We start from the raw sequence: 27,267 nt of genomic DNA, 5'->3' as shown, positions 1-27,267 counted from the left end.
CTGAATAAATGAATGAGTGACTGAACGAATGAGCGGTTGCCTCCATTTTACGGATGAGGCAGTGCCTGAAAGGCACAGTGAGGTCAGGTGACCGGCAGAAAGCCACATGCTGATGTCACAGCCCTGCCTCATCAGATGCCAAATGCATTTTCCTTGCTTTCACCATTTAGCTATAAACGCTAGTTTTTAAAAATTTCATATAAAGTATTAATATTAAAGAGTAAAAATGGAAAATAAGCCACACACAATAAAATGGCTTTTAAAAATGAATTCAATATGCAAAGGATAACATGAGTAAGAATTTTGGGGGTAGATTTTTGCTTGACAGAAAGAATGCTTTACTCTCTTATTTATTAGACTTTCCTTTCTAAATGGATTCAGTAACACTTTTTGATAATGCTTTTTGTGATTTTTCTTGGTGTAAAATACTTTGTATATGTTCATTGTGTTCTTTTTTTAAACAGGTTCCTTTAGTGAAAAAGACACAATTCCCTTCACTGTTGCCCACTACATTATGGCAATCAGGGAGAGAACGCCAGGAGAGATGCTACATGGTGAGACACCTTCCATTGTTACACCTACGCTTGCACTTTATTTCGTTTTTCTCCACGTCTGGACAGATCAAGACTAAATGTGAATCCATTTCTGTTGAGAGCCTTTTATTCAGGAATAGGTACCAAAAGAATTCCAACAAGCATAAAATAAAAACGGTGTGCAATGGTGTGCAATTTATACGAAACTCTTACATGGTCTAAACAGCAAAGAAAAAAGAAAAAAAAAGAAGAAAAAAGCTATTAAAGTAGCCCTCCGGAGGGGGGTCAACTGCTCTTCAGTGCGTTCTCTCCATCCGCTGCTCAGATATTCATGAATCGTTGCTTCTGCCTCCAGCCTCTCTCTCTCTCTCCCCCCCCCCCCCTTTCTGGCGCGGCTCTCCCTCCCTCCCTCTGGCTTCTGCTCTTTCTTACTCCTTCTCTCCGCTGCTTAACTACAGCTCCCACTGGAACTTGCACAATCAAAAACAGCTCTCCTCTCGAGCAGCCTCCAGACGCGCATCACCTGGGGAAGAGCGAACAGCCAGGTAGCTGGGGGCGGGGAGGGTCCCCTTCTGCGGCTCCGGAGCAGCCAGAGCATCCCAGCGGCCGGCCCCCAGGGTCCTGCGGCGGTGCTGCCCGTGTTTCGGAGCAATGATGGGAAGAGAAAAGCCACTGCCGGTGGCAACTGAAAGTGGGGAGAGCTTGCTGCAGTAGCTGGTGCTGCAGAATGTGTGAGTGAGGACCCGAGCCCCCTAGATTCTCCATCCCGCCCCGGCTTCATCGACTGTCTCCAGGAGGGAAACCTGGCAAACAGATGCACTAGCCAGGCGGGTGCCACCCTGGATCTATAACTGTGAACTCCCTCCTGTGGAAAATGGTAAACAAAGACATGAATGGATTCCCAGTCAAGAAGTGCTCAGCCTTCCAATTTTTTAAGAAGCGGGTAAGGACAGGTTTTGTTTGTTTCTTTTGTTTTCGGTGCTTCTCTTAAATGCCTTTGAATGTTTGCCTGAAGTAAGCCTAAGGTGTTGTTGCCAGACCCTTGGTGGAAATGGGGCTTCCGGCGGCGGTGGTCCAGCAGAGAACTGTACCTGCCCTGGTGCAAATCTGTTGGAGGAGGGGGCGGGGGGGCTAGGAAGAGTTGCATGGGGCGGGGGGTTGGGCTGAGATGTCTTACGGAGGGTTTGAGCCGGGAGTGGGGATTTCTCAATCAAAGCCACAACAAAGATTACAAGGCGGTTTCAAAGAGAATTGGCCTGAGTGCAGTTATGGCTAGTAATTTAGTCAGGGGCTAATTTAGTAGCTCCCTCTCTCTTGTTATCTTTGAAGGGCTCAACTTTTCCACACCTTTCGTCCACTCAGTCCCTCAAGTGCTGCATTATCATCTTCATCCGTCAGAAGCAGCGGCAGCCTCTGGCTCCCCAAATCCATTCAGCCAATAATTTGCTGTGTCTCTATCTATGGTATAAATAGCAAAGGATGACCTTTTACAGATATGATGGAATCCAGCGTTTAAAATCCTCTATTTCAAGTTGCCTCAATTTTGCTTCTGCTTGGCATAGCTGCCTTTTTTTTTTTTTTTTTTTTTTAGAAAGAGAGATCGGTGGCTGGTCTGTATTTGAGTGATAATTCAGGATTATGCTGCTATATACATTTATTCTTAAACTCCTTATTCTTCAGTCCATAGTATTAATAATGTTACATTGGTTGTAAATGAGCAAAAGAAGATTTTTCTTTTCCTTTTTTTTTTTTTTTTTTTGGTATGTTTCACAATAAACTCAGTTCATTGTGATGGCCACACTGGGGGTCTGTGTAAATCTGCAAATGTATACACAAGTAGGAGGTAAGAAATGCACCACTGTGAAAGGAATGATGACTGACACTCTTGTGGAGAGTGTTTGTGAAGCAAGGAAACATCCTCCAGCCTCCAGCTGCCCCATCCTATTGAATACCCTATAGCAGTTCCATCAAAATGGTTCTCCCCATTCATTCTTCCTTCCCTTCATTCAGGTCCTTTCTGTGCCACGCCTGAAACACAACCTTTCAGTTAACTCACCAGCAGAACACAGTGAATTACAGGCTGGGCTGGACTGCCTCCCTGCACCAAATGGGCAAGCTGGGAGGACAAGCCCGGAAACACACAGCATGGCAGGACCAGCCAGAGGGCTAGCAGAGCCTCCTAAGGACCCTTGACTGAGTTCTCATCAGTAAAGCAAAATCTTCTCTAAAGTCTGTGGGCCAAAATGTTACGTCTTAAAACCAAAACCAAAAAAAAAAAAAAAAAAACCTGTCCTGGCCACTGGAGCGGGAGCACCAGGTGAGATCTCTCACTAGTGGAGTCTGCAAACTAAATGAAAGCAAGTCAGTGCAACTTCGTAGAGCTCCACAATGCTTCTTAGTATTCCCTTGTAGCCAAAATATTTCTTTTCAAGGGAAAGGCCCTTTATTAATATTAATTTCCAATGGTAAACAAATGTTTGGTTAATAAAAAATGCCATAGCCTATTATTCAGTACTTAAACTCTCTACTCCCTTTTGGTTAATTTATTTGGTGGTATTAGAAGTATTCTAAAACTCCTCAATCAGATATCCTTAATCAACTAAGTAGCTGTCACATAGATTTTTTTTAAAGTTGTCTTTTATTTTCTTTGCTATCTCAATGTACTAATAGATATACTAATTTATCATCTGCTTTTGTTTTGCTTAAAAGCATAATTAATCAATACACTTCAGTTGTTGCCTCTGTAGACCTTGAATTTTGCAAAGAACAACCCAAGGTACTGATGTCTTATCTGAGTACATGCATAGAGAAAGAAGTTTACGCCAAGGTAACTGGCAGGCAGTTTCATCTGCCTTCTTAGGGGGTCTGTCAGTTGCTGGAGATGGAATCTGAAATCCTCCTAGGGATAAACCCCTTGATTCCTCCCTACTTTGGTTTATTCTACAAGTTCTGTGTTCTAAATGTTCATTTCCGTTTGTACCATGACTTTGTTTGGGTTTTTTTTTTTTTTTTTTTTTGGTTTTTAATTACACCACTAATGTGTAAATCGTTAAAACAATTCTAAGGCATATCCCACTTCCTCTCCAATCTTTCTCCCTTCCCCAGAGGTAATTGTTGTCATATTGATGTTTACTTCCCAGACCTTTTTTATGTATTTACATACACATTCATATACCATTATGCCTTTGTTTTCAGCTAAGAATAATCCATTTTTTAAGATTCTATTATTGAAGTTCCACACATTTCTGCATATTTTATATTTAACCTAGCTGCACAGTCTTACAAAGTGAATCTTTGTCCATTGCCTCCATTAAACTATGAATAGACCTTGGAAAAAACCCATAGGATCTTTTAGGGCTCAATAAAAAGAATGAGGTTCCGAACCAAATTTTGACAGCAGAAGGCTTAAACGGTGCTTCCTGTGCCTCTGAAACATTCCAAAGGGAGCCTAAGAAGCTGGCAAAAGAGAATATAGATTATCTGGCCTCACAGCTGTCTGCCAGACCCCATTTATTTGTGCTGACTATGTTCTAGGTATTATGGGCCAAGTGCATTACAAGTATTGGCTCATTTAATCCTCACGGCAACCTATGAAGTAAGAAAAATTATTAAACATGCGAAGTGTGGCTTAGAGAGATTAAACAACTGGCCCAAGGTCACATGACTAAAAAGTAGCAGAGCTAAAATTTAAACCTTAATCCAGACTTTTTGATTTCGAACCATCCTCCCCTTTCTTTTCTTCCCCCCTCTTCTTTTTTTTTTTTTTTTTTTTTTTATTTATCTTTTTGTTTTTCCAAGTGAAATCTTTGTGCCACTACCCAATTTATCAAACCTATGCAGGCGGCCAAGCCCCAGCAGACAAACCTCTGGCAGCCTCGTTAGCCCTCAGCAGTGAAAGTGGCTGGAGGCAGCCTGGGGGGACCCAGATTCTAGGAACTTAATCTGAAGAAAGGCAACTCTGGTGCTCGGTCGTTCCACAAAATTTCTTGGACTTATGCTTTCCATCCTCGTGTTTTAAAAGCTCAACTAAATCAGCTTAATTTCATTTAGCTGAGAATTACTACACTACACTAGATAAGCGTTCTACTCTCATTCTCTCTGTGTTAATGATAAATTAGCATCAGATGTGTATGGATTATATTTTATTCTTAGAGTCTCCAAAAATTCATTTAAGATGAATGGAAAAATGTCCTTATCAGTTTTATTCTCACAATCCAAGAGCTTTTAAAAGTTATCAATGCTGCTAAAGGTAATCCATTTTCATGGATTTAAAGATCCATTCCATTGGTGGCTCAGATTCTTACGTAATGACTCAGAAAACACAAACAAATGACATTGTTTCCAATTTGATAATCATTCTTGGAAATACATTAGGTATGTGAAAAAGACTGCTATAGCCACGATTACATTACCTTTTGTAAAATTTCAAAGGTTATCTAGCCCTATAGAATTCTGGATTTGGAATGAACCTCAGAAATGCTCTCACTGACCTCCTAAGGAAACTGAGTACCTAGAAGGTGAATCATCTATCACCGTAGAATGGGACTAAGCCAAGCCTCATGTTTCGGGTTTTCACTTCCAGACCTAGTGTGCTTTCCTCTTCATTATGCCATCAAACTAGTCAAGTTCTTCTTGCCTCATTCATTCCTTTTTCAACAAATAGAGTAAAGACAAAATAACAGGTTTTTGTTTTCATGGAGCTGAGTGAATACCTACTTTGACAAGATACTTCTGTTTTGACTCACTATTTCATGATTATGCACATTTGAACAATTCCTTGTATTGTTCTTTAATAACAATAGGTTTTATAATAACTATTACTTATATGACATTAATATTACTGGGCACTGTTCTGTGAGCTCTAAGTATATTGTACATTTAAATCATCACACACAAAAATCCTAAGGTAGTTATGATTATTATTTTGATTTCACAGGTGAAGAAACTGGAGTGTACCAAGGATAAGAAACTAGCCCCAAGTCACACAGCCAGTTAGTGGCAGAATCAGGGTTTGGAGCGGAGTGCCAGGCTCTGGACTCTTTGTCCTTAACCTTTATATAGCCTATTTGCCCGTTGACATAAAGTAATCCACGGTCAGAGGTCAGAGAAGTGAAGTGGTACAACTGCTCTGGCCTCCTCAACAAAGGAAAGGACTTCAGCCTGGATAGGCTATTTATCCAGCAGGGCTGAGAAATAAAATTAACCTCCTCTGAAGTGGTTATTCTCCACAACTGTTCCATATACAGTACCCCTTTACATTTGGTTTCCCTATATTGTTCTATCATGTCTGCTTAAAGCATCCAAATTGGAAGGACAAAGATGCTTTTCTGATGGGAAACCTTCGATGCGTCTCAGAGGGATAACATGATTGAGCATTTACTAACGCTCAGGCACCGCTCAAAACACTTTACTTGTGTAACCCTCATAATCACCCCATCATGCCCATTTTATAGCCAAGGAAACTAAGGGTCAGAGAGATTAAGTAACTTGTTAAAGGTTATTGAGCTAGGAAGAGGTATAGCCAGAATTCAGATTCAGATAGTCAGTTTGAACAACTGTCCTTACTTTTGCGTCCCCGCAGTCTACTGCCGTGCTGGCTGTGGCTGTGGAGAGGTATGTTTCCCAAGTAACTACTAAGGGCAGTAGGAATGCTCCCCAACAAATCAGAAGTCTGCTTTAGACTTCTTCGAGACAGATTTGATCATACTTCCCTGAACCACAGTGGAAACTCCAGTGGCTTCTACTGTGCTTTCTTCAGAATTAGCTAAAATCTGAGCTGTTCAAGTCCTCCTGTGCGTGCTCCCACAGCACAGCACACAGCCCCTTAGGACTGTTCACTCCTCTGTAGCTACCACAGGGCATGAAGGTCCTTAAGGACAGAGAACTGGTTACCTTGCCCACTATATCCCCTACTTGTCAATGCATATTTGTGGAATAAAAGAATGTGTAAAACTGGCCGGGCACGGTGGCTCACGTCTGTAATCCTAGCACTCTAGGAGGCTGAGGCTGAAGGATCTTTTGAGCTCAGGAGTTCAAGACCAGCCTGAGCAAGGGTGAGACCCCATCTCTACTAGAAATAGAAAGAAATTAGCTGTACAACTAAAAATATATAGAAAAAAGTAGGTTTCTACTAGAAATAGAAAGAAATTAGCTGGACAACTAAAAATATATGGAAAAAAGTAGCCGGGCTTGGTGGTGCGTGCCTGTAGTCCCAGCTACTTGGGAGGCTGAGGCAGAAAGATTGCTTGAGCCCAGGAGTCTGAGGTTGCTGTGAGCTAGGCTGACGCCACGGCACTCACTCCAGCCCAGGCAGCAGAGGGAGACTCTGTCACAAAAAAAAAAAAAAAAAAAAAAAAGAATGTGTAAAACAAATGAGTGTACCCTAACATTGACTTGTCCCTAGCTCATTGTCTTCTCCTTCCTCCTCCTCCTTTCTTTAAATAGATTTGTGACTTAGGAATCCGGCACATTTTAATTCTCTCTGTGTTTGGATATGGATCAGATAGAAGAAATTAAGACTTCGAAAAATAACTTCAGTCTAGCTCAAAGACAAGTTGTCACTACCCCTTCACATCTGGCAGGCCTTGACCTCAGCGTGGTTGCTGACCCAACACTCATACACAACTTCTCTTCCATAATGTTTTTCCTGTCAATGCCAAACAAGTCAGATATAGTAGTGATTCACTAATTTCTTTTGATTTTACATTAATATATATCACAAACTTCAGTACTATACAGTATCTGCATTATGTATTCTCCCACCTAGAATCCTGAAAATGTCTTTCCAATTATTATTTTTCCCCATTTTTCAGTGTGATGCTGGGCACCATGGAGCGCGAAGAAGAGTTTTCCCATTTTGACCACTGAGTTGAGGGTTTGGACAGGGGTGAGCTAGGCGGACTGGATTTGGCTGTGCTGGGGAATTAGTCTCCAACACCGCAGAAGGCACATGAGCCATTCTTACGAACTAGATATTTTGTGTCCCCAACAGTTCTCGCAGAAGTCCTACCATAGGCTCTCACTCTGCTGCAGTGCTTGGAAAAGAAAGATTTTGAATGGAAAGTGTAGCAGAATTCCTTGAAACTCTGCTCCATATTTTAAAGAACTTGTGCTGAAGTGTTGCTACCATATATAACACTGGAGTAAGAGATATTCTGAGCTCACACATATTTCATGGTCTGTAAGTGCTTTACAAGGTAAAGCAAAGCTAAAACGAGGGGTGGGGGTGGGACAGCCATCAAAAAGCACGTTCTCAATTGGGGATTTCTGATTATGAAAGCGTGAGGGGAAGAACTGTAATGGGAATTGGATCAATAGAAAAGTTTAATTAGTAATTTAGGTCAAGCTAAAGATAGTTCACTGGAGGAAATAGTGTGGAAGCATATTTTTAAAGTGAGATTTTTTTTTTTTACACATACCAGTTAATTTTTTAGAAATCAGTCCAAAAAGCTAAATGGTAAATATCAACATTCCTAACATTGACAGAGAAGCCTCCTGACTTCTGAGTGGGATGCTGTTTCTTGCCTGCTAACACAAGCCAGAGTTTCCAGCTCGTAGGCTTGTCTGAGTGTGAAATCGTTGGCTCCTCACCAACATGGGGACAAAGACTTTGACCCATTCCGTGGGGTTTAAGAAAGTTAAGTTCACAGAGCAACTTCCTCAAGGGGCTTTGACTGCAGGGATATGCACTATCCCTGTAGAGACCCCCAGCCTTTCTATTGGGAAAGCAAACTGTTCTGGACTGTAGCCTCCGTGTATCCTCCTGCCCCAGAAACGAGAAGGACACCAGCGGACACCTGCCTTGGTTCTTGGACTAAAAGCAGGCTCACCCAGCAAGGGACCAGGTTTCTCTGGCAGACTGCACGGTGATGCTGGCAAATTTATGTGAGGGAAGAGGAAGAGGAGGCGGAGGAGGAGAGGAAAGGCAGGCTGCAAGGCAAGCTAGGTGCTGCACTGGCACCTTCCTGCAGCTGCCCTGGTGTTTGGAGGAAGGATTACTACTGGAGTTTGTTTACTCTCACACTTATTTCTTTGCAGCATTCTGAAATGACATCATAAGTATTTACAACGAAGGGAAATGAAAATCAAAGATGTAACTGGAGCAGTAGGAGAATCTTCAACTTGGTAGTACAAGCTGCCAAAATATTACCCTAATTGCTTTTTAGAGCCTGCTGTGATATTTTCCTGAGAAGAGTTCACTTAGCCACTTCTGTAGCATTAGAGTCACCTTGGCCTCTTTTCTATTCCTAGGTCAGGGCATTCACCCAAAATGCCATTTGCTTGGGGAAATGACTGGTCATGTGGTTCTTCTTCTTCCCTTTCTCTCTCTCTCTCTCTCTCTCTCTCTCAGCAAGGCAGAAGGGAGAAAAGCAGGAAGTGAAATACCTCTAGACTTGTGCCCAGAGAAAGCAGAAAATTCATGTTCTAATCCAGTGGCTTCGGGAACATCTTGCTATCTCTGAGTTTGTACAGTGAGGTCAGCCAGTATGGAAGAACTTGATAGCTCAAAGATTTTAGTCTCTGGAAATAGCAAGGTAGGATAATTTCCCCAAATAGTTAAAACAGATTTATACTCAAACCCCTGCAGGACCAAAATTAAAATATGTGAAGAAGGAGAAAAAAATGAAAGTTAATAGTTTGAGAATTAAATATAAAAAAGAACATGTATTTACAATGTTTATTATTCACAAATATAGTCTTTCTCGTAGAATGTTCTTTCTGAAAATCAACTAAATTTCCTTTGAACCCTGAAACTTTCTGGACCAGTACTTATTTGGATTATATTGTAGAAAAATAATTATGGGAGGAAAAAAACCTATGAGTATATAGCTTCCAGGGTGATTAAAGAGATCGAGGTAAGGCTAAGTACTAAAACAGTGGAGAGGTAGTATAAAAGGTAGTATAAAAATAAAGACATTAAAAAGAATCCTCTTCAGAGACTCATATATTAATAGCTTCTCTGAAACCTAGAATATAAATGTCTTGAGGGCAGGATCTTGTCTGTTTTTCTCACAGCTCTGTGTGCCTGGTATATGGTAGCTACTCAATAATATGTCCTCGATGAATCAATAAAAACAATTTAATCAAGGGGCTTGGGGAAGAGGTATCACATGTAATTATAATATCATTACTTAGTTAAACAGAGAGAGTATTGAGGAAAGGACGAAGTAAGAATTTTTTTTTAATCTTGGAATGATGCCATTGTTTTCAAGTATCCATGAGTTCTGCATCCATGGATTCAACTAGCTGCAGATCAAAAATATTCAGGGGAAAAAATGGATGTTTGCATCTGTGTTAAACATGTACAGACTTTTTTCTTGTCATTATTCCCTAAATAATACAGTGTAACAACTATTTATGTAGCATTTACACTGTATTAGTTATTGTAAGTAATTGGAGATGATTTAAAGTGTACATAGGAGCATGTGTGTAGGTTATATGCAAATATGGCGTTTTATATAAGGGACTTGAGCACCCATGGACTTTGGTATCTGCTGGGGTCCTGGAACCAATCCCCCAAGGATACCCAGGGACAACTGTAATAACAATATGTAAATGAATTTCTCCAAAGAACATCAATATAATTGCTCTCTTTTTCAACCACTTGCCCTCAACAATTAAATTTTACCTAGTACCACCTAGGACCTGGAACTCCTTGTATACAGGACCTTCGTTATCAGCTTTGGCAAAGCAGTCATATCTAATTTATTTGTCTATTAGTCAACTTTGACGTAAGAGGGTCCACACCTTCTATGCATTGTAGCTAATAAAATGGTGAAGCCAATGCTAATAATTACTGTTCTGGTACAAAATGAACATATGAAATCAGTCACTTGAGATTAACCCTTCAGAAGTAATCTCAGGCCGGGCGCGGTGACTCGCTCTTGTAATCCTAGCACTCTGGGAGCCTGAGGCTGGTGGAGCTCAGGAGTTCGAGACCAGCCTGAGCAAGAGCCAGACCCTGTCTCTACTAAACATAGAAAGAAATTATATGGACAACTAAAAATATATATAGAAAAAATTAGCTGGGCATGGTGGCGCATGCCTGTAGTCCTATCTACTGGGGAGGCTGAGGCAGGAAGATCACTTGAGCCCAGGAGTTTGAGGTTGCTGTGAGCTAGGCTGATGCCACAGCACTCTAGCCCAGGCAACAGAGTGAGACTCTGTCTCAAAAAAAAAAAAAAAGAACTAATCTCAATCTGACGGAATTTCACAATGTGTCGTTTTATTTTTCATCTGGTACCTTGGCAGTTATGTCTTACATTATGTTTCATTCTTTTCCAAAATTCAGACCAATGCAAATTTCTAATGTGTCTTCCTTCCTAAAGTCATTATCCTTCAAAATACAGAATCAGAATTTATTTAAGAATTAGTGTTCAAATTGCCCCCGTCTTTTTTTTTTTTTTTTTTTTTTTTTGTAGTTTCATTAACAGGCAATATGAATTAAGCACCTTTGTGTCAGGCATTATGGTGGGAAAAGGATACAAAAACTACAAGCTTCCTTCACTCTCCCCACCCCATTCCTGTCCCAGAAACTTGGATCGTGTCCCCTTACAACATGCTTTTTATAGCTCCCTGTACTATTTTTTATGGCACCTGTCAGTTGGTAACTGCACATTGATGTAGCCATTTAATTAATGTTCTCAATGTTAATTGATGTCCTCCTGGACTATGATCTCTATGAGGGCAGGGACCTGCATTCCCTTTTACTTACAATTATGCCTTCAGGACCTGCCCCTGAAGGGTTATCAATAAATACTTGTTGAAACAAAAAGCTAAAAATTTATGAAATCCTAGTCTACGGTGGAGAGAGGAAGGGAGTTACTCTAAAAACACATATAGAAATTAAAAATTCTTTGCATTTTGTTCTATTTTGATTTATGTTAAAACTTCCATCATCCCAGACACATCTGCATTTTAAATAACATCTTTTTGCGGTTTTTTTTTTTTTTTGAGACAGAGTCTCACTCTGTTGCCTAGGCTAGAGTGCCCTGGCATCAGCCTAGCTCACAGCAACCTCAAACTCCTGGGCTCAAGCGATCCTTCTGCCTCAGCCTCCCGAGTAGCTGGGACTACAGGCATGTGCCACCATGCCAGGCTAATTTTTTCTATATATTTTTAGTTGTCCAGGTAATTTCTTTCTATTTTTAGTAGAGATGCAGTCTGGCTCTTGCTCAGGCTGGTCTTGAACTCCTGAGCTCAAGCGATCCACCTGCCTCGGCCTCCCAGAGTGCTAGGATTACAGGCATGAGCCACTGCACCTGGCCTAAATAACATCTTTTGAAATCATTTTGTTTTCTATCATTTACTGTCCCTGTGAAGGGATCCATGTAATAAATTGCTCTTATTATTTAGTAGAAGATTAAAGATTTTTCTTTTCTGAAAGAAATCACATTTCACGTGTGATAATCCATTAACTTTGCCTCAGTTGCCAGGAAACTCAAAGCTAAATTTAAAGGTAAATTTCAGTGAACAAAGTAGACAAATCTTCAGAAATTAACTTCTCAGTCCCTGAATGTAGTTTTAACCTTACATTTTTATTTGAACATTTTAAATCTCCTGTTACGTGTATCTCATTGTAAACTGCCTCAGATGTTTTTGAAGGTCAAAAAGCAAAACGCAACTATCAAGGACTAGTTCCAAATATTACAAGTAGATCATGATTATACTAATGCATTGCTATGATGAAAACAGCACACAGAGAAGAAACGGAACTCTAAAATATGAAGTGCGTTTCCACTAGCTTTCCTTCTTAAAAATGCTTGCCCCAGTCCAGATGCAATTAGCCACGAGACCAGAGCTAACTTTTAAACTGTAGGTTTATTATCTCAGATGCACAAAATAAGCCATTTGGACTCAAAGTAAAACTATAGGAATGTTTCTGCTTATCCCACCGAAATATAGCATAATTTTCCAACTCTACTAAATTTATGTTATCTAGTGTTGCATAGCAAACTACTCAAAATTTGATAATCAAAAACAACCACCATTTATTTGCTCACGATTCTGTGGATAAGGAATTTGGTTTGACTCATTTCGATGGTTCTGCTCCCTGTGACATTTGCTGGGTCCTTCCTTGGCTTCACTGAGTTGGTGACTGGGCTGAAGCAGAAAGTCCAAGAAAGCTTCACTCTTATGTCTGGTGTCTCAGTGCTTCTCTGTTGGCTTCTTTCTCTCTCCGTGTAGCTCAGACTTCCCCACAACATCATGTTAAGACAGTCACACTTACATGGCCGCTGGTTTCTAAGAAGGAGTGCTTTAAGAGAGCAGGTGGAAGCCACAGATCTCATAAGGCCCCTTGTTGGAAGTTATACATTGTCAATTCTGCCACATTTTATTCATCAAAAAAAGTCACAGGGCCAGCCCAGATTCAAAGGGAGAGGGAAAAAACTCCACCTCTCAACAGTGGCAGAAAGTTTCTTTTTGTTCTATTAAAATACAGCATAATTTTCCAAAATGTACCTGACTGTCCTGAATTTATCTACGACCTTTTTTAAATCAAAATATGTTTGGCACTGGGCACAGTGGTGCTCACCTGTAATCCCAGCCACTTTGGAGGTTGACACAGGAGGATGGCTTAAGCCCAGGAGTTCAAGAATACCCTGGGTGATTTAGTGAGACCTCTCCACACCCCCTGCACCCATCTCAAAAAACAAAAATTAAAAGAACCAATACCAAAATATTTTTAGCTATACTCAAAAAGTAGAAAAAATGCCCAAACCCTTAGAGAAGAAAAATATTAAGGACTCCTAACACAAGATTGAACACTGTTGGATTCTTAACTGTATTACTTTCTAGCTTGGTAACATTGGACAGGGCATTTATGGTCTAAACCTACTGACTTATCTGTAAAATGGATTCAGTAATAACACCTACCTCATGGAACTGCTGTGAGGATTAAATGACTTAATGTACATAAGGTATTTAGCCCCAGTGCCTGGTACATACTAAGCACTCAAAACATGTTAGATGTTATCAAGCCAGACATCAAAATTATGATCTACCTTTATAGCTTACCTTTCTAAAGTTTTTGTTATAGTATAAGTTGTGATTTTACTCTGCTTGGAGATGTTGGGGCTCAGAAACCGATACCCCAAAATATGGCACTTTGATATGCTGAACTGAAGAAGCCTCAAGGTCTCTCTCACCTTCCCCCCACCCCCCACCTTATCTCCCAAAGCACAGAACAAAGTTGAAGTCAGTATCTTTTTCTGCTTAAGATCCATACCTACCAAGGAGAACAATTGTTCTTTCTTCCCTTCCCCGTAAGACCAAGAATGTAATCACACGTACACAGACCCTTTACTATTTACAAATTAATCTCTGTTCCCGGATCTATTCATTCTCCTTAGTAATGCTTTACTGCCCCTCACCAGAATTCCTCTTCTCCCTCATCCCATGACCTGTTTTGCCAGAATGGTGTATGAGCTTCTGAACCCTGTTGGATATCGGGGTGAGTGATGACTCTGTGATTCTCATCGTGTATACATTAATACAATTTGTGTCCCTTTTCTCCAATTAATCTTCCTTGGCTGAGTTGATTTTTCAGTGAACCCTAGAACCTAAAAAGGGTAAAGGGCAAGTTTCCCTTGGCCTTTACAAAGACATGCTGCTATGAAACCTCTTTGCCTTGGATTTTATTGATTAAAGGTCATTTCTTAGAAGTTTGGTGCATGATCAGCAGGTTTGCACTTTTTATTGAGTTATTTAGTTGCTTCCATGGGTTTAGGAACTAGTGAACATATTTAATTTACCTTCTATAGATAGTTGTCCCTAGAGCAACTACAATGGTCTGGCTTCCGTGTTGAAATGGTATTTCATTTACAAGGGACCTCATTAAATCAAATGGTATCAAACTACTCTGCTTTTTTAGTTACATATGCAAAAGGCACTCGGAGAGAAAAAGATATCCAAATACTTATGTCCAACATACAATCAGTAATTGCTAAGATTCTATCTAATTTAATGAATTTATTGTTCCCAAGTCAAGACTTGAAATCCACTTGAAATTCAAAATCACAGACCATGTAACTCATCAACATTCTGAAATGATCTTTTTGCTACTCCTCATTTACAAAAATATTCTCATCATAGGCTCAAAAACTTGTATTGGAAGGCATTCCATCCTTCTGGTTTCTTTAACCCTAAGATCAAGCTCTTTCTTTCTTTCTTTTTTTTTTTTTTTTTGTTTTGACACAGGGCCTTGCTCTGTTGCTCAGGCTAGACTGCAGTGCTATCATCATAGCTCACTGCAATCTCAAACTCCTGGGCTCAAGCAATCCTCCTGCCTTACCCCCCTAAGCAGCCGAGACTACAGATGTGCACCAGCAAACCCAACTATCTTTTTTTCCCTCCCTTAATTTAGGGGGAGTCTCTCACTCTGTTACACAAGCTAGAGTGCAGTAGCAAGATTGTAGCTCACTGCAGCCCCAAACTTCTGGGCTCACCACACCCACCTAAAGTTTTTTCATTTTTTTGGTGACAGGATCTTGCCATGTTGCCCAGGCTGGTCTCAAACTCCTGGCCTCAAGTGATCCTCCTGCCTAGGCCTCCCAAAGTGCTGGGATTACAGATATGAGCCACTGTGACTCATTTAAGATAGGACTCTTTCCTTTTGCACTTCTTTTGTCTTGTAAACACTCTCCATCCCCATTTTAACCTTCCCTTCTCAGCATGCCTCCCTGTGGCGCTTCCATAAATGTATCAGTTCCCTAAACACCAGGCTCCTACCCCACCCAGTAGTCTATTGAACATTCCCATTGAAATGTCTCACAGACCCTTCAACTGATCCTGTTTAAAACTGAACTCTTGATGTTTCTTCCTATCTTGCCCCATTTCGGTAAATGAAACTGCCACTTACCGATTTGTTAGAGCCAGAAATCTAGAAATTATTCCCCCTTCCTTTTCTTCCGACATCAGTGCAATTCATCAGCACATCCTATTGCATTTACTTCCAAAACGGATATTTTTTTTAAAATCACCTTCTCTTTAACCCCAGGGCCCGTGCCTTGGTGCAAGTCACTGCCGTCTTGTGCCTCACCTCTCCCCATCTACTCTTCCCTGCCTTTCCTCTCCGTAGCTTTCCCAAGAAGAAATTGCCGCACTTCACACAAATTAACATCCTTCTCAGAGTATCAAGGTTTTGAAATAGGGGAAACAGGCGTTGGGAGAGGAAAGTGCTTCCCTAGAGTCACATGGAGACGTGGCAAGTGTGATATTAGAAGCCATGTTTGTGGCAATAAACTCTCTTACTGGGTCAGGTACTTACTGGGCTTTTTTCTCTTCTTGATTTACTTTCTCTTTTTGAATCAAAGAAGCATTTTATTTTGTAAAGAATTGAGGTATCTGGACCCTCTTGAGAATAGCCGATGCTAATATGCTTTCGTTTGAATTACATTATTCATCCCCCACCTACCTCAGGGTAAAAAAGTCACAGGGATTGGAAAAGCTACCAAGGCTCCCAAAACCCTGACAGGAGGAAATGGCCTAATTCTTTTCTTCAAAAGTAGAACAAACAGACATATCTAAACTTTGAGTATTTTCAGATTGAGAATCCTTTTTTGTGTGTGGTTTACTAAGCCAGAGTATAAGGAGGATGCAGGGCCCATACTTTCTGTGGGTTTTGCTGTATGTCACCTGAACACTTTGCATAGTTTTCAAAGTCCTCCATGTTCTGGACACATCCAGCAGCCCTTACCTCATCCTCTACACTCCTTGGCATAACTCTCCACCTCTGTTATCTCAGGAACACACTGGTACTGTTCCACCTGTAAGGTCCTCTCTTTGCTCACACCCCTCACCCTTACCCCACACTTAGCTAAATTCTACATATTTTTCCAGAGCCAGTTGTAGTTCCAGGTGATCCATGACAATTAACCAGCTACTGTGAATTTCAGATTGCTCTCTTCAATGCCTCTTCTGATCTTAGTAAATACTGCCTTATATCTTCTATCCTGGGCTTTTGAAAAAAAGAAAGAATACTGAGTTATAGCAATAACCCTTTATTGATTCATTTTCATATTACTAACACAGGTAGCATTTCCAAAGTACTTAATTGACAAAATGTCCAATGACTGTCTCTCTTTCGTGACTCACAACTTAAGAACCCAGGTGTCCTTAGCCTTGCTTTACCAACAAGGATGCTGGGCGTTAGAAAACTTAAGTAACTTTCCCAAAGGTCACACAGATAAGACTCACGCATACTGATGGCGTTTGAGATTCTCTTTCCATTCCATCACATCACTTCTCTGGCCACTATTGTGGTTTTTCACTGGGTGTTCTATGCTGACTATCTATTGCTTATAGGAACTTGAGAAAACTGAAATGGACTATTTTGTTCTCATGCTTATGTTGTCAGATTCTTTAGGAGGAGAAGGGAATCCATTTTTGTCAGTTCTACCTTCTATAAAAAATTGCTTTTGGTTCCCACTCCCCTGTCCTTCCTGACAGTCTGTACTGCCATTTCCCAAACTCAGCCCTCCTTGAACCTTCCCTGGAGAACTTCCACCATCTCTTAACTGGCCTCCTGCTGCCATCTTGCCCCATGGAATCCTCCAAACTGCCATGTAGCAGGGCTTTCTAAAGCACAAGTAGGAGCTTGGTATCCATGTGCTTAAAATATTTCAATGGTGGGCTGGGCACAGTGGCTCATGCCTGTAATCCTAGCACTCTGGGAGGCTGACACAGGAGGGTCGCTTAAGCTCAGGAGCTTGAGACCAGCCTGAATAAGAGTGAGACCCCGTCTCTACTAAAAATAGAAAAAAATTAACTGGATGTGATGGTGCATACCTGTAGTCCCAGCTACTCGGGAGGCTGAGGCAGGAGGATCGCTTGAACTCAGGAGTTTGAGGTTGCTGTGAGCTAGGCTGATGTCACAGCATTCTAGCCAGGACAACAGAGTGAGACTCTGTCTCAACAACAACAACAACAACAACAACAACAAAACATTTCAGTGGTTCATTGTGATGCTGGAAGCAAAGTCCTAATTGCTTAGCATTGTGCAGAGAGCTTTCTGAGATGGGGCCCATCCTCATTCTCTTGCCCTCTCATCTCCTTCCCTTTCTCCTTCTCCTTCCTCATCCACTGAACTCCATTCTCCAAGCATGCTGAATAGCCCACTCTTCCCCAACTGTACCATCCCACTATCTGCTCAGGGGCTCTAAACCCAGGGTCTATAGATCCCTTGGGGGCTGATTCTCAGCTCATTCTAGCATTGTGACTCATCCTGAACCATTCATTCATTCATACGAATATTTATTGAGCATCTACTAGGTCCCAGGGACTGTTCTTGGCACTGAGAATAGAGCAGAGATTAATATAGATAGAAACAGCTACCCTAGATGCTTACATTAGCAATAAGTTAGTCAATAAACAAAAATTTAAATGTAAAATACTCTAGTCACAAAAGGAAAAATACTGTATGATTCCACTTACATGAGCTACTTAGAGTAGTCAAATTCATAGACAGAAAGTAGAATGATCATTGCCAGGGGCTAGAGGAGAGGGGAATGAGGAGTTACTATTTAATTAGTATAGAGTTTCAGTTTGTGATGAAAAAAGATGAAAAAGTTCTGGGGCTGGATGGTGGTGACGGTTGTACAACTTCAATGTACTAATGCCACTGAACCGCACAGTTAAATGGTTAAAATGGCCGAGGCAGGAGGATTGCTTGAGGCCAGGAGTTCCAGACCAGCCTGAGCAACATATCAAGACCCCATTTCTACAAACAATTTAAAAATTAGCTGAACATGGTGAGTCCAGAAGTTTGAGGCTGCAGTGAGCTATGATCATGCCACTGCACTCTAACCTGGGCAACAGAGCACCTGTAGTCCTAGCTTCTTGGAAGGCTGGGGCAGGAGGATTGCTTGAACCCAGAAGTTCCAGGCTGCAGTGAGCTATGATCATGCCACTGCAATCCAGCCTAGGGTGACAGAGTGAGATCCTGTCTCAAAAAAAAAAGGTTAAACGGTAAATTTTATGTGATGTATAGTTCATTGCAAGAAAAAAAAAATGAAAGCACAGTATATTAGATGGGAAATGTGCTGGAGAAAAATAAAGACAGGAAGCGGGGATAGGGAGGACTGCAGGGTCAGAGGCCAGGATAGAAACTACAGAATGTCTCACCTGCCGTTGTTGCTCAGGAGCTGAGCTATATGCACAGCCTCGTGTTCAGAAGAGTCAGCATGACCTGAATCTTCCATCTGATTGTCAGTGGGTACAAAAGTGCAGCTTTTGTAATGTCTTGCTAAATTCCTGAGAACCAAATGCCTTTCATTCCCCCAAACCTGCTGGATATACTCGAGTGAAATCCTCAAGAGGAATAACTGGGTGTCAGATTGTTACTCGGACCTGCCATTTATCTTTTGGTTTGACATCAGCACTTTTCTGCTGTGCGTCATCAAGGAGTCATGAGGCCATTTGAGGAAGTGAAAATGACCAGTTTTTGAAAAATCAGATAATTACATCTGATTTATGTCTTCAGTGTCTCCATAAATCACTTTAATATCCATTCTTCCCTGAATTTGGCTTTATACTACTCACTTTTTCATAACTGACAAAAAATAATCAATGTGGATGCTAAATCTGAATGTAATCTTTTGAGTATGTGGCCTGATTTCTGTTCTTTCTGATGTTTAAGTAAAAGTTTTTAGTAAAATAAATATTATTAGAGCTTGAGGTTTTAAGGTTTGATATCAAAGTTCGATGTACACAATACCAAAACAACTGGTTGAAAAGTAAAACTTCTAGCCAATGACACTGTTTAAGTTTATAGTATCAACCATACAGCAGCTCTTTTTGTTTTTGTTTTCAATGGTAGTTTGGCCAATAAATAAACGCAAATCTTCTAATCCTCTTGTTTACTTCTAACCTAAAGTTTTCACCATTTGGGGACACAGTATGACAGCAAAGCCTCATGAAACCTTAAGTCTAATACTCCTTTGCAATGTCATCTTAGTAAGTTGTAACTACTTGAGATTTTTTTAAATGTACAAATCTTTTTCACTGTAATAATGAGAACTGTACAACTTATTAGAAACTGGCAAACGTGAGCTATCTTACATTATCTAGATCTGAAAGTATAGATTGCAAGAGCTTAATTCTTCAAAAACTAAAAATACTCTCTTCTTCTCTGTGGCCCTCTAAGAAAACACAGAGTTTAGCTGAAAGCACAGCTTAGAAATAAGTGAGTTATCCCATATATGACTTAGAGAATAACCCTCTGTGACCATGGTGTTGTCATTTAATTTCCCCCTTTTGGTCCTTTTTTGTTCTGTCAAATGGGAACTCTTTGACATTTTGATCACTGTGAAGATGTATTAGTAGTACTTCTAACATTCTTTAAAAGATGGAAATATTTAAGTGACTGCTAAATCAGAACATTTGACTGTATAAGTGACTAGTTTAAGTGTTTTAAGGTCAGTTATATCTAGTGCCAAAAACTTTTTACAGCCATTTCTTTCCAATTCAAATGCATTTTGGATCCTTTGCATCTTTTTTTCCTACTTTTCTGAATCTATTTAATTTAATGTTTGTAAAATGATTCCTTCTCCTAGAAAGTGTAACACCCTATTCCTGGGCTTCATTTTCATAACAAAATACACTTGAGCAGAGTAATGAACTCTTTAAGGTTTCTTAAAGGAACTTCTCTGGTAGCATATAGAAGACTCTCGTATTAAAAAAAATAAATAAAGGAACTTCTCGGGATCTCACTTTACTCATCTGTAAAATGGATCTCACTTTCCTTGTTCATAAAATGGCAGAAATTTACTTCACCTCTAAGAGTGTACAGTTCTGCAAAATGATTTGTTCTCTTGCTGCAATGTGTATAAAAGACAAAATTACAACAAATGTAGTTTAAAGACCTCAGTTGGCTTTATAGAATTATGCAACACCTCATTTCATAAAATAGAATATGTATTGTGAGGAGCTGAGCAGGAGTTGGTTTTATAAACAAGGAAGAGGTGAAGGAAGCAGAAACAAAGAACAAAGAGCCATTTCAAAGCTACTTTTCTTGTAAGGTGGGGACAGGGAGACAACAATAGAAAAATAATTGATTAGTTAACATTGGGTTACTTCAAGGTGCCTCTTTTGCGCAAGGATTAAAGCAGGAGTTTCATTAGCATAGCAATTGGAGACTGAAACTGTCCTGTTCGGGAAATCTGCTGTTATATCTTTCTCTTGCTTTCTCGGAAGGTCAGATATCAACTCAGTTTGGCTTTGGTGACTTGGAACTTTAGCATGGGTAACTCCACCTTGATTTTTGGTCTGGTCTTTTGGGGCCTAGTGCAGGAGCTTAGTCCAAAACAATGGCCTCCTGTAATTTTTATTTAACATGTGTTGCTAATGCATACACCCATGACTCTCCTGCGGTACAGGACCTGATTAGTTCTTGCCAGGTTTCCTTCAAATAGCTCCTAACAGGGCTCTCTCTGCTGCCTACTTCTCCTCACTCCAAATCAGCCTACTGAGCTGCAGGTCAACATTTAATGTGCAACTCCTATTAATATGCAGGTCATAGGTGTGGACCTGGTTTGCTCATAGAATTCATTAGAAACCCTTAATGTGGCACCCAAGGCCTTCAGTCAACCCTTCCTGCCTTCTCATCTCCTTCCCGATCACTGGCATGTATATTAGGCATGTATTAGGCCTGGTGCGGTGGCTCACGATTGTAATCCCAGCACTTTGGGAGGCCAAGGTGGGAGGATTGTTTGAGCGCAGTAGTTTAAGACCAGCCTGAGCAACATAGAGAGATCCCAGTTTCCACAAAAATATTTTAAAAATTAGCCAGACATGGTGGTGCATGCCTATAGTACCAGCTACTCGAGAGGCTGAGGCGGGAGGATCCCTTGAGCTCAGGAGTTTGAGGTTACAGTGAGCTATGATCATTCCACTGCACTCCAGCCCGGGCAACAGAGCAAGGCCCTGTCTCTAAAAATAAAGAAAGAAAGAAAGAAAAAGTAAAATAAAAAATACATATCAGATTGTAATGACTCAGAATTAAAAAAAGAATATAAAATATCTCATTAATAATTTTATATTAAGTACACTTTGGAATGATAATTTTGGGGTATATTGGGGTAAGTAAATTATATTATTGAAATTAATTTCATGTTTCTTGTTACTTTATCTAATGTGGCCACTAGGACATTTAAAATTATGTCTGTGGTTTACATCTTATTCCTGTTGGACAGCATTCCTCTGGACTACACACTTCCTGAGTAATGAAGGTTATTCAATTATTCATCTGTTTATCCCCAAGGAACACTAGCTTGTCCGTAGTGAAGACTCAGTGAATATTGTTTAAATTCATTGCCAATTTTCTGAAAGTTTAAAAAAAATACTCTGCGATTTTAGTACACTATCTCCTTTCCATCTGAAATGAGCAGCCAAAATTCCAATAGTGAAAATAATGGGTAGGAGAGGAGGACACAGGTTTTTTTCCTTCTGGGCCCCAAGAAGGCTACATGTATGGAGCACGTGGTGTGAGCACAGTGGACACAATAAGCCACGACTGCTGATTCATACAAGTCTCTCTGTTTCCAGAACAAGAATTTTTATTGCAGCGTATGGAGGGAGCATTAGGACAAGAAGATCTTTGTGGTTTCTCACTGTATCGGTGGAAAAAAAATCTGAGGTTAAGGCTTAATTTAAACTGACATTAAAAGAACCTTTGTAGTTACTACGTGTGTTTTACCATCTGTTGCTATAGCTAAACTGACACTGATTATTATGAATGACAGTTTTCGAGTGATGGAATAAAATGCGGTTTCCTGCTAGTGGACATTTCTTAGTGCTGGCTCAGTTTTCTGTAGTGATGAGACCAAGACCAGGGAAAACTACTAAGAGTATAGAAAACACAACACAGAGGAAAAATTATTAGGATGCCAAGCATTTCTGGTATGGGGGGGAAGTACCTAAGATTTCCCAATACCATATCTGTAATTTTATGAATTATTTTGTCTGGGCTGGCTTCTGGTTTAGCAATTCTCCTATGGTTCACCGAGCTCCCCGCTGGCCACTCTTCATAGGTATCCTCCTTTGTGTTACGGGAACTTTGAGGATGAACAAATGTATTTCTCATCATAAAATGGTTGAGGGCATCTCTTTGCCAATTAGAAAACCTAATTTTGAGGATTTATATGTTACACCTGGAAAAGGCATTTTATTTCAGATGACTTCCCTCCAAGCTTATTTCCTACAGCTTTTTTTTTTTTTTTTTTTTTGAGACAGTCTGACTGTCGCCCTGGCTAGAGTGCAAGTGCAGTAGCATCATCACAGCTCACTGCAACCTCAAACTCCAGGGCTCAAGGGATCCTCCTGCCTCAGCCTCCCAGTAGGGGGGACTGCAGGCCTGCGCCACCACTCTTGGTTAAGTTTTTTCTATTTTTCTGTAGAGACGGGGTCTCGCTCTTGCTCAGGTTGGTCTCTACTGCTTTCTAATGAGAGCTTCTGCTTCAACCAAACCTGTCTCCTCACTGGTCCTTGAAATACCTACTGCTTCTCTGTGTTTATCTCAACCTCTATCCTGCTACAGACCAAGGATTCTCTCTGAACGTTTTATGGTCCCCAACTTCTTGGCACCAGGGACTGGTTTCATGGAAGACAATATTTCCATGGACCGGGCAGGAGCCAGGGGGAAGGCAGAGCTCAGGCAGTGATACACTATCAGGTTCCCGGTCCCTAACAGGCCATGGACTGGTACCGGGCTGCAGCCCGGGAATTGGGGACCACAGTAAACTCCCATCAAAAGGTGGTCAGAGTGCTACTGACTTCTCATACTAGCTCCTCTCATAGGCAATAGCAGACTACCCCCTTGTGAGGTGCCCAGTTTTGGTTCACTTGATTGTGGCCAGTGTTACAAAGTCACATTATTCGTTTTTCCTCAGCAGGGGCAGACAGTATAGCAGATACCTCAAGCTAATAAACTCCTCTTTAATACACCATGAATTATATTTATTTACGTGCCTGCCCTCTTTTTTTTAAATTTCTAAACTCAAAGACCTTTTGTTAGAAATAAATTATTTAATGATATCCAACTCATTACACATGACGGGTGCTACAATAAAAATGTGTTTGCATACTTGTTGTTAAGGTCCAGCACATTCTGTGGAGAAGCTGCAGGAGGTGGTAGATAGGACACTCATAAGACCTGAATTCTGCATCTTACTTTCTGTGTGACTTTAGGCAAGTCGAGTGACTTCTCTGAGCCTCAGTATCTTTCATCTATAAAATGGTAATGATGTTGACCTTTCGGGGTATTTTATACAAAAGAGATAATAATTGCACAGTATCTGCAACACAGTAGGTCTTCAGTAATACAAAGTTGCTTATAATAGATTGGGTCATTCTTATTGAAATGGTAAAAATTGGTAGAAATTTGGTAGAAATCTGACTTCATTTTTACTAAAATAAGAGTCCTTATTTTATTGAGTAATGAGTATTTATGAATCTGGAGTTGGGGAGAAACATCAAACTCAGACTCTGTAACCTCAGATACTACATCATTCAGAAATTGATTACATTTTACATAATCATTGATTATATATGGTTCCAAATACCAAGGAAAACATACCAAAACAACCTCCCAATCATTTAGATTTTAGTTTTGGATAGCCAACATTGCAATCTTGTGACAAATCAGTGTAGCCTATAATAATAACATACACGTGTATAAGCCTTTACAGGTTACAAAAAGTGTTTTCATAAACATTATCTTAGTTAATCCTCACAATAAATATTCTGTCCTGGAGGTAGCTGTATGATGATGATGATGATGACGACAATTAGGGAAGAAACAGTAGAAATATCACCTGGGTGAATGAGGTTGTATATACAAGAAAGCACAAGCCAAGGATGCCAGAGTTTTTGTTTTTAATTCTCAATTTTGTTTTATTCCCTCTGAATAAAAGGAGGGAAGAAACTGATATTAATTCAGTGAATATTAACTGTCACACATTTTATTTGGTTCTTACAATAGCCCTGTCAATTAGATGGTATTTCTATTTGGTAAATAAGGATCCTGAGGCTCAGAGAGTTTAGTAATATGACTAAGGTTCCAGCAAGTGTTTCAGCTAGAATGCAAATCCCAGCCTGCTAAATTCCAATGATCATGCTCTTTCCCTATAACCAAGGTGTTCCTGTTTTAACTTGGGCAAGTTATTCAACTTAATTTGCCTTCCTTTTCCCCAGCTGTAAGAAGAGTCTAAGTGATCCTTTGGGTCCTGTTAAACTCTAACCTTCTAGTCTGAGTCAGATGGTATCTCTTGCAAACGAGTTTTCAGCCTGTAAGATCTGAAGACATCCCAAGACACCTCTTGTCTTAGTTTACCTTATCATTTTATCTATTAGAGTCAATTCTTTGGGCTGTGTAAAGAAGATGGCATCCTTGTGTAAGACAAAATAACAAATGTGAAGAGCCACGTGTACTCGTGTCTGCTTGCCAATATAATTTCACAAAGCCCCTGACTCTGTGACAACATATAGCTCTCCAGAAAGATATTTTAAAGACAAAACAAAATAGGACACATGGCCCCCCACATCTCTTGCCTAATCCAAAATTATTTTTCACAAAAAACTCTAACAAATATAAATAGAAATAATAAAAATATAAAAATATGTTATATATTCCAATTATATTAAATAATCATATTTTTCTAATCTATAACTCACTCTAATACTATTAAATGTATACTACTATACATAATCTACAATATCTTATAATAGTTCTATTAAAATATATTAAATACAAAAAAGTCAAAAAAACACAAATACTAATTTAAAAAATACAATCCAAAACATATTTTCCAATAAATAGACAAATATAAACACTAGTCCCATACTCATACCTTACAACTACAATTAAAAATGACCAACCTTGCTAAAAGAATGCCTTTCTAGCTACACAAAACAATCAACATTAATCTTATAAATACAACCAATGAATTTATAACTGAAATCTCATAAGATAAGATAGCAAGCATTAAAAACCATATTTACTCATTTCTACTTGCCAACATAATTTCACAAAACTCTATGACAACATAGAACTCTCAAAAAAAATACATTAAAGACAAAACAAAACAAAATACACAACCCCTCACATCTCTTACCTAAATCACTATATTCCTTAAAAAATTAATAACTCTAGTTCTTGTCTTTTCCTACACATAAAATAACATTTAACAAAAATAATAGTTATACTTCCATAATCTATAACCAAATATACTCTTACACCCAAACCTTAATATAATTCCTCCTTAATAGAACTTCTTTTTTTTTTTTTGTTTTTGAAACAGAGTTTCTCTGTTGCCCAGGCTGGAGTGCAGTGGCCTCATCATAGCTCACTGCATCCTTGAACTCCTGGCCTCAGCCTCCCAAAGTGCTGGGATTACATTACAGGCCTAAGCCACCATGCCAGACCAGCCACTGTGCCCAGACTAATGTAACTCCTAAACAAATTTAATATAATTTTACACATAACAAACCTCCACCACCTATGTATAAATAATAGTCCTAAAATACTATGCCAAAACAGTCTAACAAAATTTCTCTAAAATACTACTCCAAGACTATAATCATCAGACTATAGTCCTCAATAAGACTGCTAAATAAAACTAATTTTAACTTTTTAAAAAACTTAACTTTTATTTCTTTAGTCAATATTTGTCTCAAGAAAATTCCTGGTAGAGTGGGGCAATCCACTTTGGAAGGCAAACTCTTTAGCAACTCCTTTGTCTCAGCCAGTCCCAATCAATTGTTCCTAATATTTGTTTCCCAGCAAATTTTATCTTTACAGCACTTAAAAAATGCTGATCTTTAGTACAAGTTAATCGTCTCTCATCTCAGAGACATCTTTATCACTAGAAGATAGAGATGTACGTTTGTTATGCCTCCACAAGCACCTAACAAATAATAGGCTTCAAGAATGTTTAAATATATAAAGGAATGGATTAGCATTGATAAAATAGCACAATATCCCAGGTTAACCCCAAACTGGAAATCTCAATCCATGTATAGAATTCGGGGTGGGCTGCTCTAATTTACTCAAAACGACGTGCATGTGTGCTTTTGGTTTTGATAAAAGGAAGATGGCGGCACTGTACAGAAATAAGAGAGTAGTAGGAGGTACGGGCCCCTGAGAATGGAGAGAGGGAGGAGCTTGGAGAGAACGGGAGGACATCCGGTTCCCTGCACCGCAGTGGGGAAGGGGATGGCAGGGCAAGACGCTAAAGCAGCACGGTGTTCTTCGAACTCGGAACGGTGGCTTTCAAACTCTGAGCATGATTAGTGCCACTTAGACCTCTGGTGATGGCTGAATGAGACAGAAAGTTGGGCAAAGGGGTGTTTTTCTGTCCCCCTCTCCACCTGCCCGTCTCATTACCCCCTCTTGCCAGGATCGATACAGAGCAGGACATCGGGCAGTCACCAAAAACACGGACAGTGCTGGAGGCCCAGGAGAGAGGGAGACACACACACACACACACACACACACAGACACACACACTTGAAATTGGATTTATTTCGGGGAGAGTCTGAAGGGAGACTCGTTTGCCCCAGCAGGTTCCTGAGGTCTGGGACACATTCAAATGCGCTAATCAGATTAGTAAATAGTCACTTTAGAAAATACTGACCACTTGGCCTCATGGGAAAGAAAATTCTTTCAGTTGTGGCGAAGGAGAAGCTACCAGGGCTGCAAAAACTTCCCCTTGATTTGAGGGAGAGATACGGAGGGAGA

General features: G+C 40.0%; 1 protein-coding gene across 1 annotated transcript in view; it reads left to right on the top strand.

The window, feature by feature from the left end:
- Positions 1–1,407: 1,407 nt before the first annotated feature.
- Positions 1,408–27,267, top strand: part of SGK1 (serum/glucocorticoid regulated kinase 1) — a 111,764-nt gene continuing 85,904 nt past the window's right edge. The window contains exon 1 of the mRNA XM_069487732.1: positions 1,408–1,476. Within this exon, the coding sequence (XP_069343833.1) occupies positions 1,408–1,476 (69 nt within the window). The remainder of the gene's footprint in view (positions 1,477–27,267) is intronic.

The sequence above is a fragment of the Eulemur rufifrons genome, chromosome 15, assembly GCF_041146395.1.
Source record: "Eulemur rufifrons isolate Redbay chromosome 15, OSU_ERuf_1, whole genome shotgun sequence".
Lineage (NCBI taxonomy): Eukaryota > Metazoa > Chordata > Mammalia > Primates > Lemuridae > Eulemur > Eulemur rufifrons.
The sequence above is the reverse complement of the archived record's forward strand: the minus strand, read 5'-3'. Positions and strand labels throughout refer to the sequence as shown.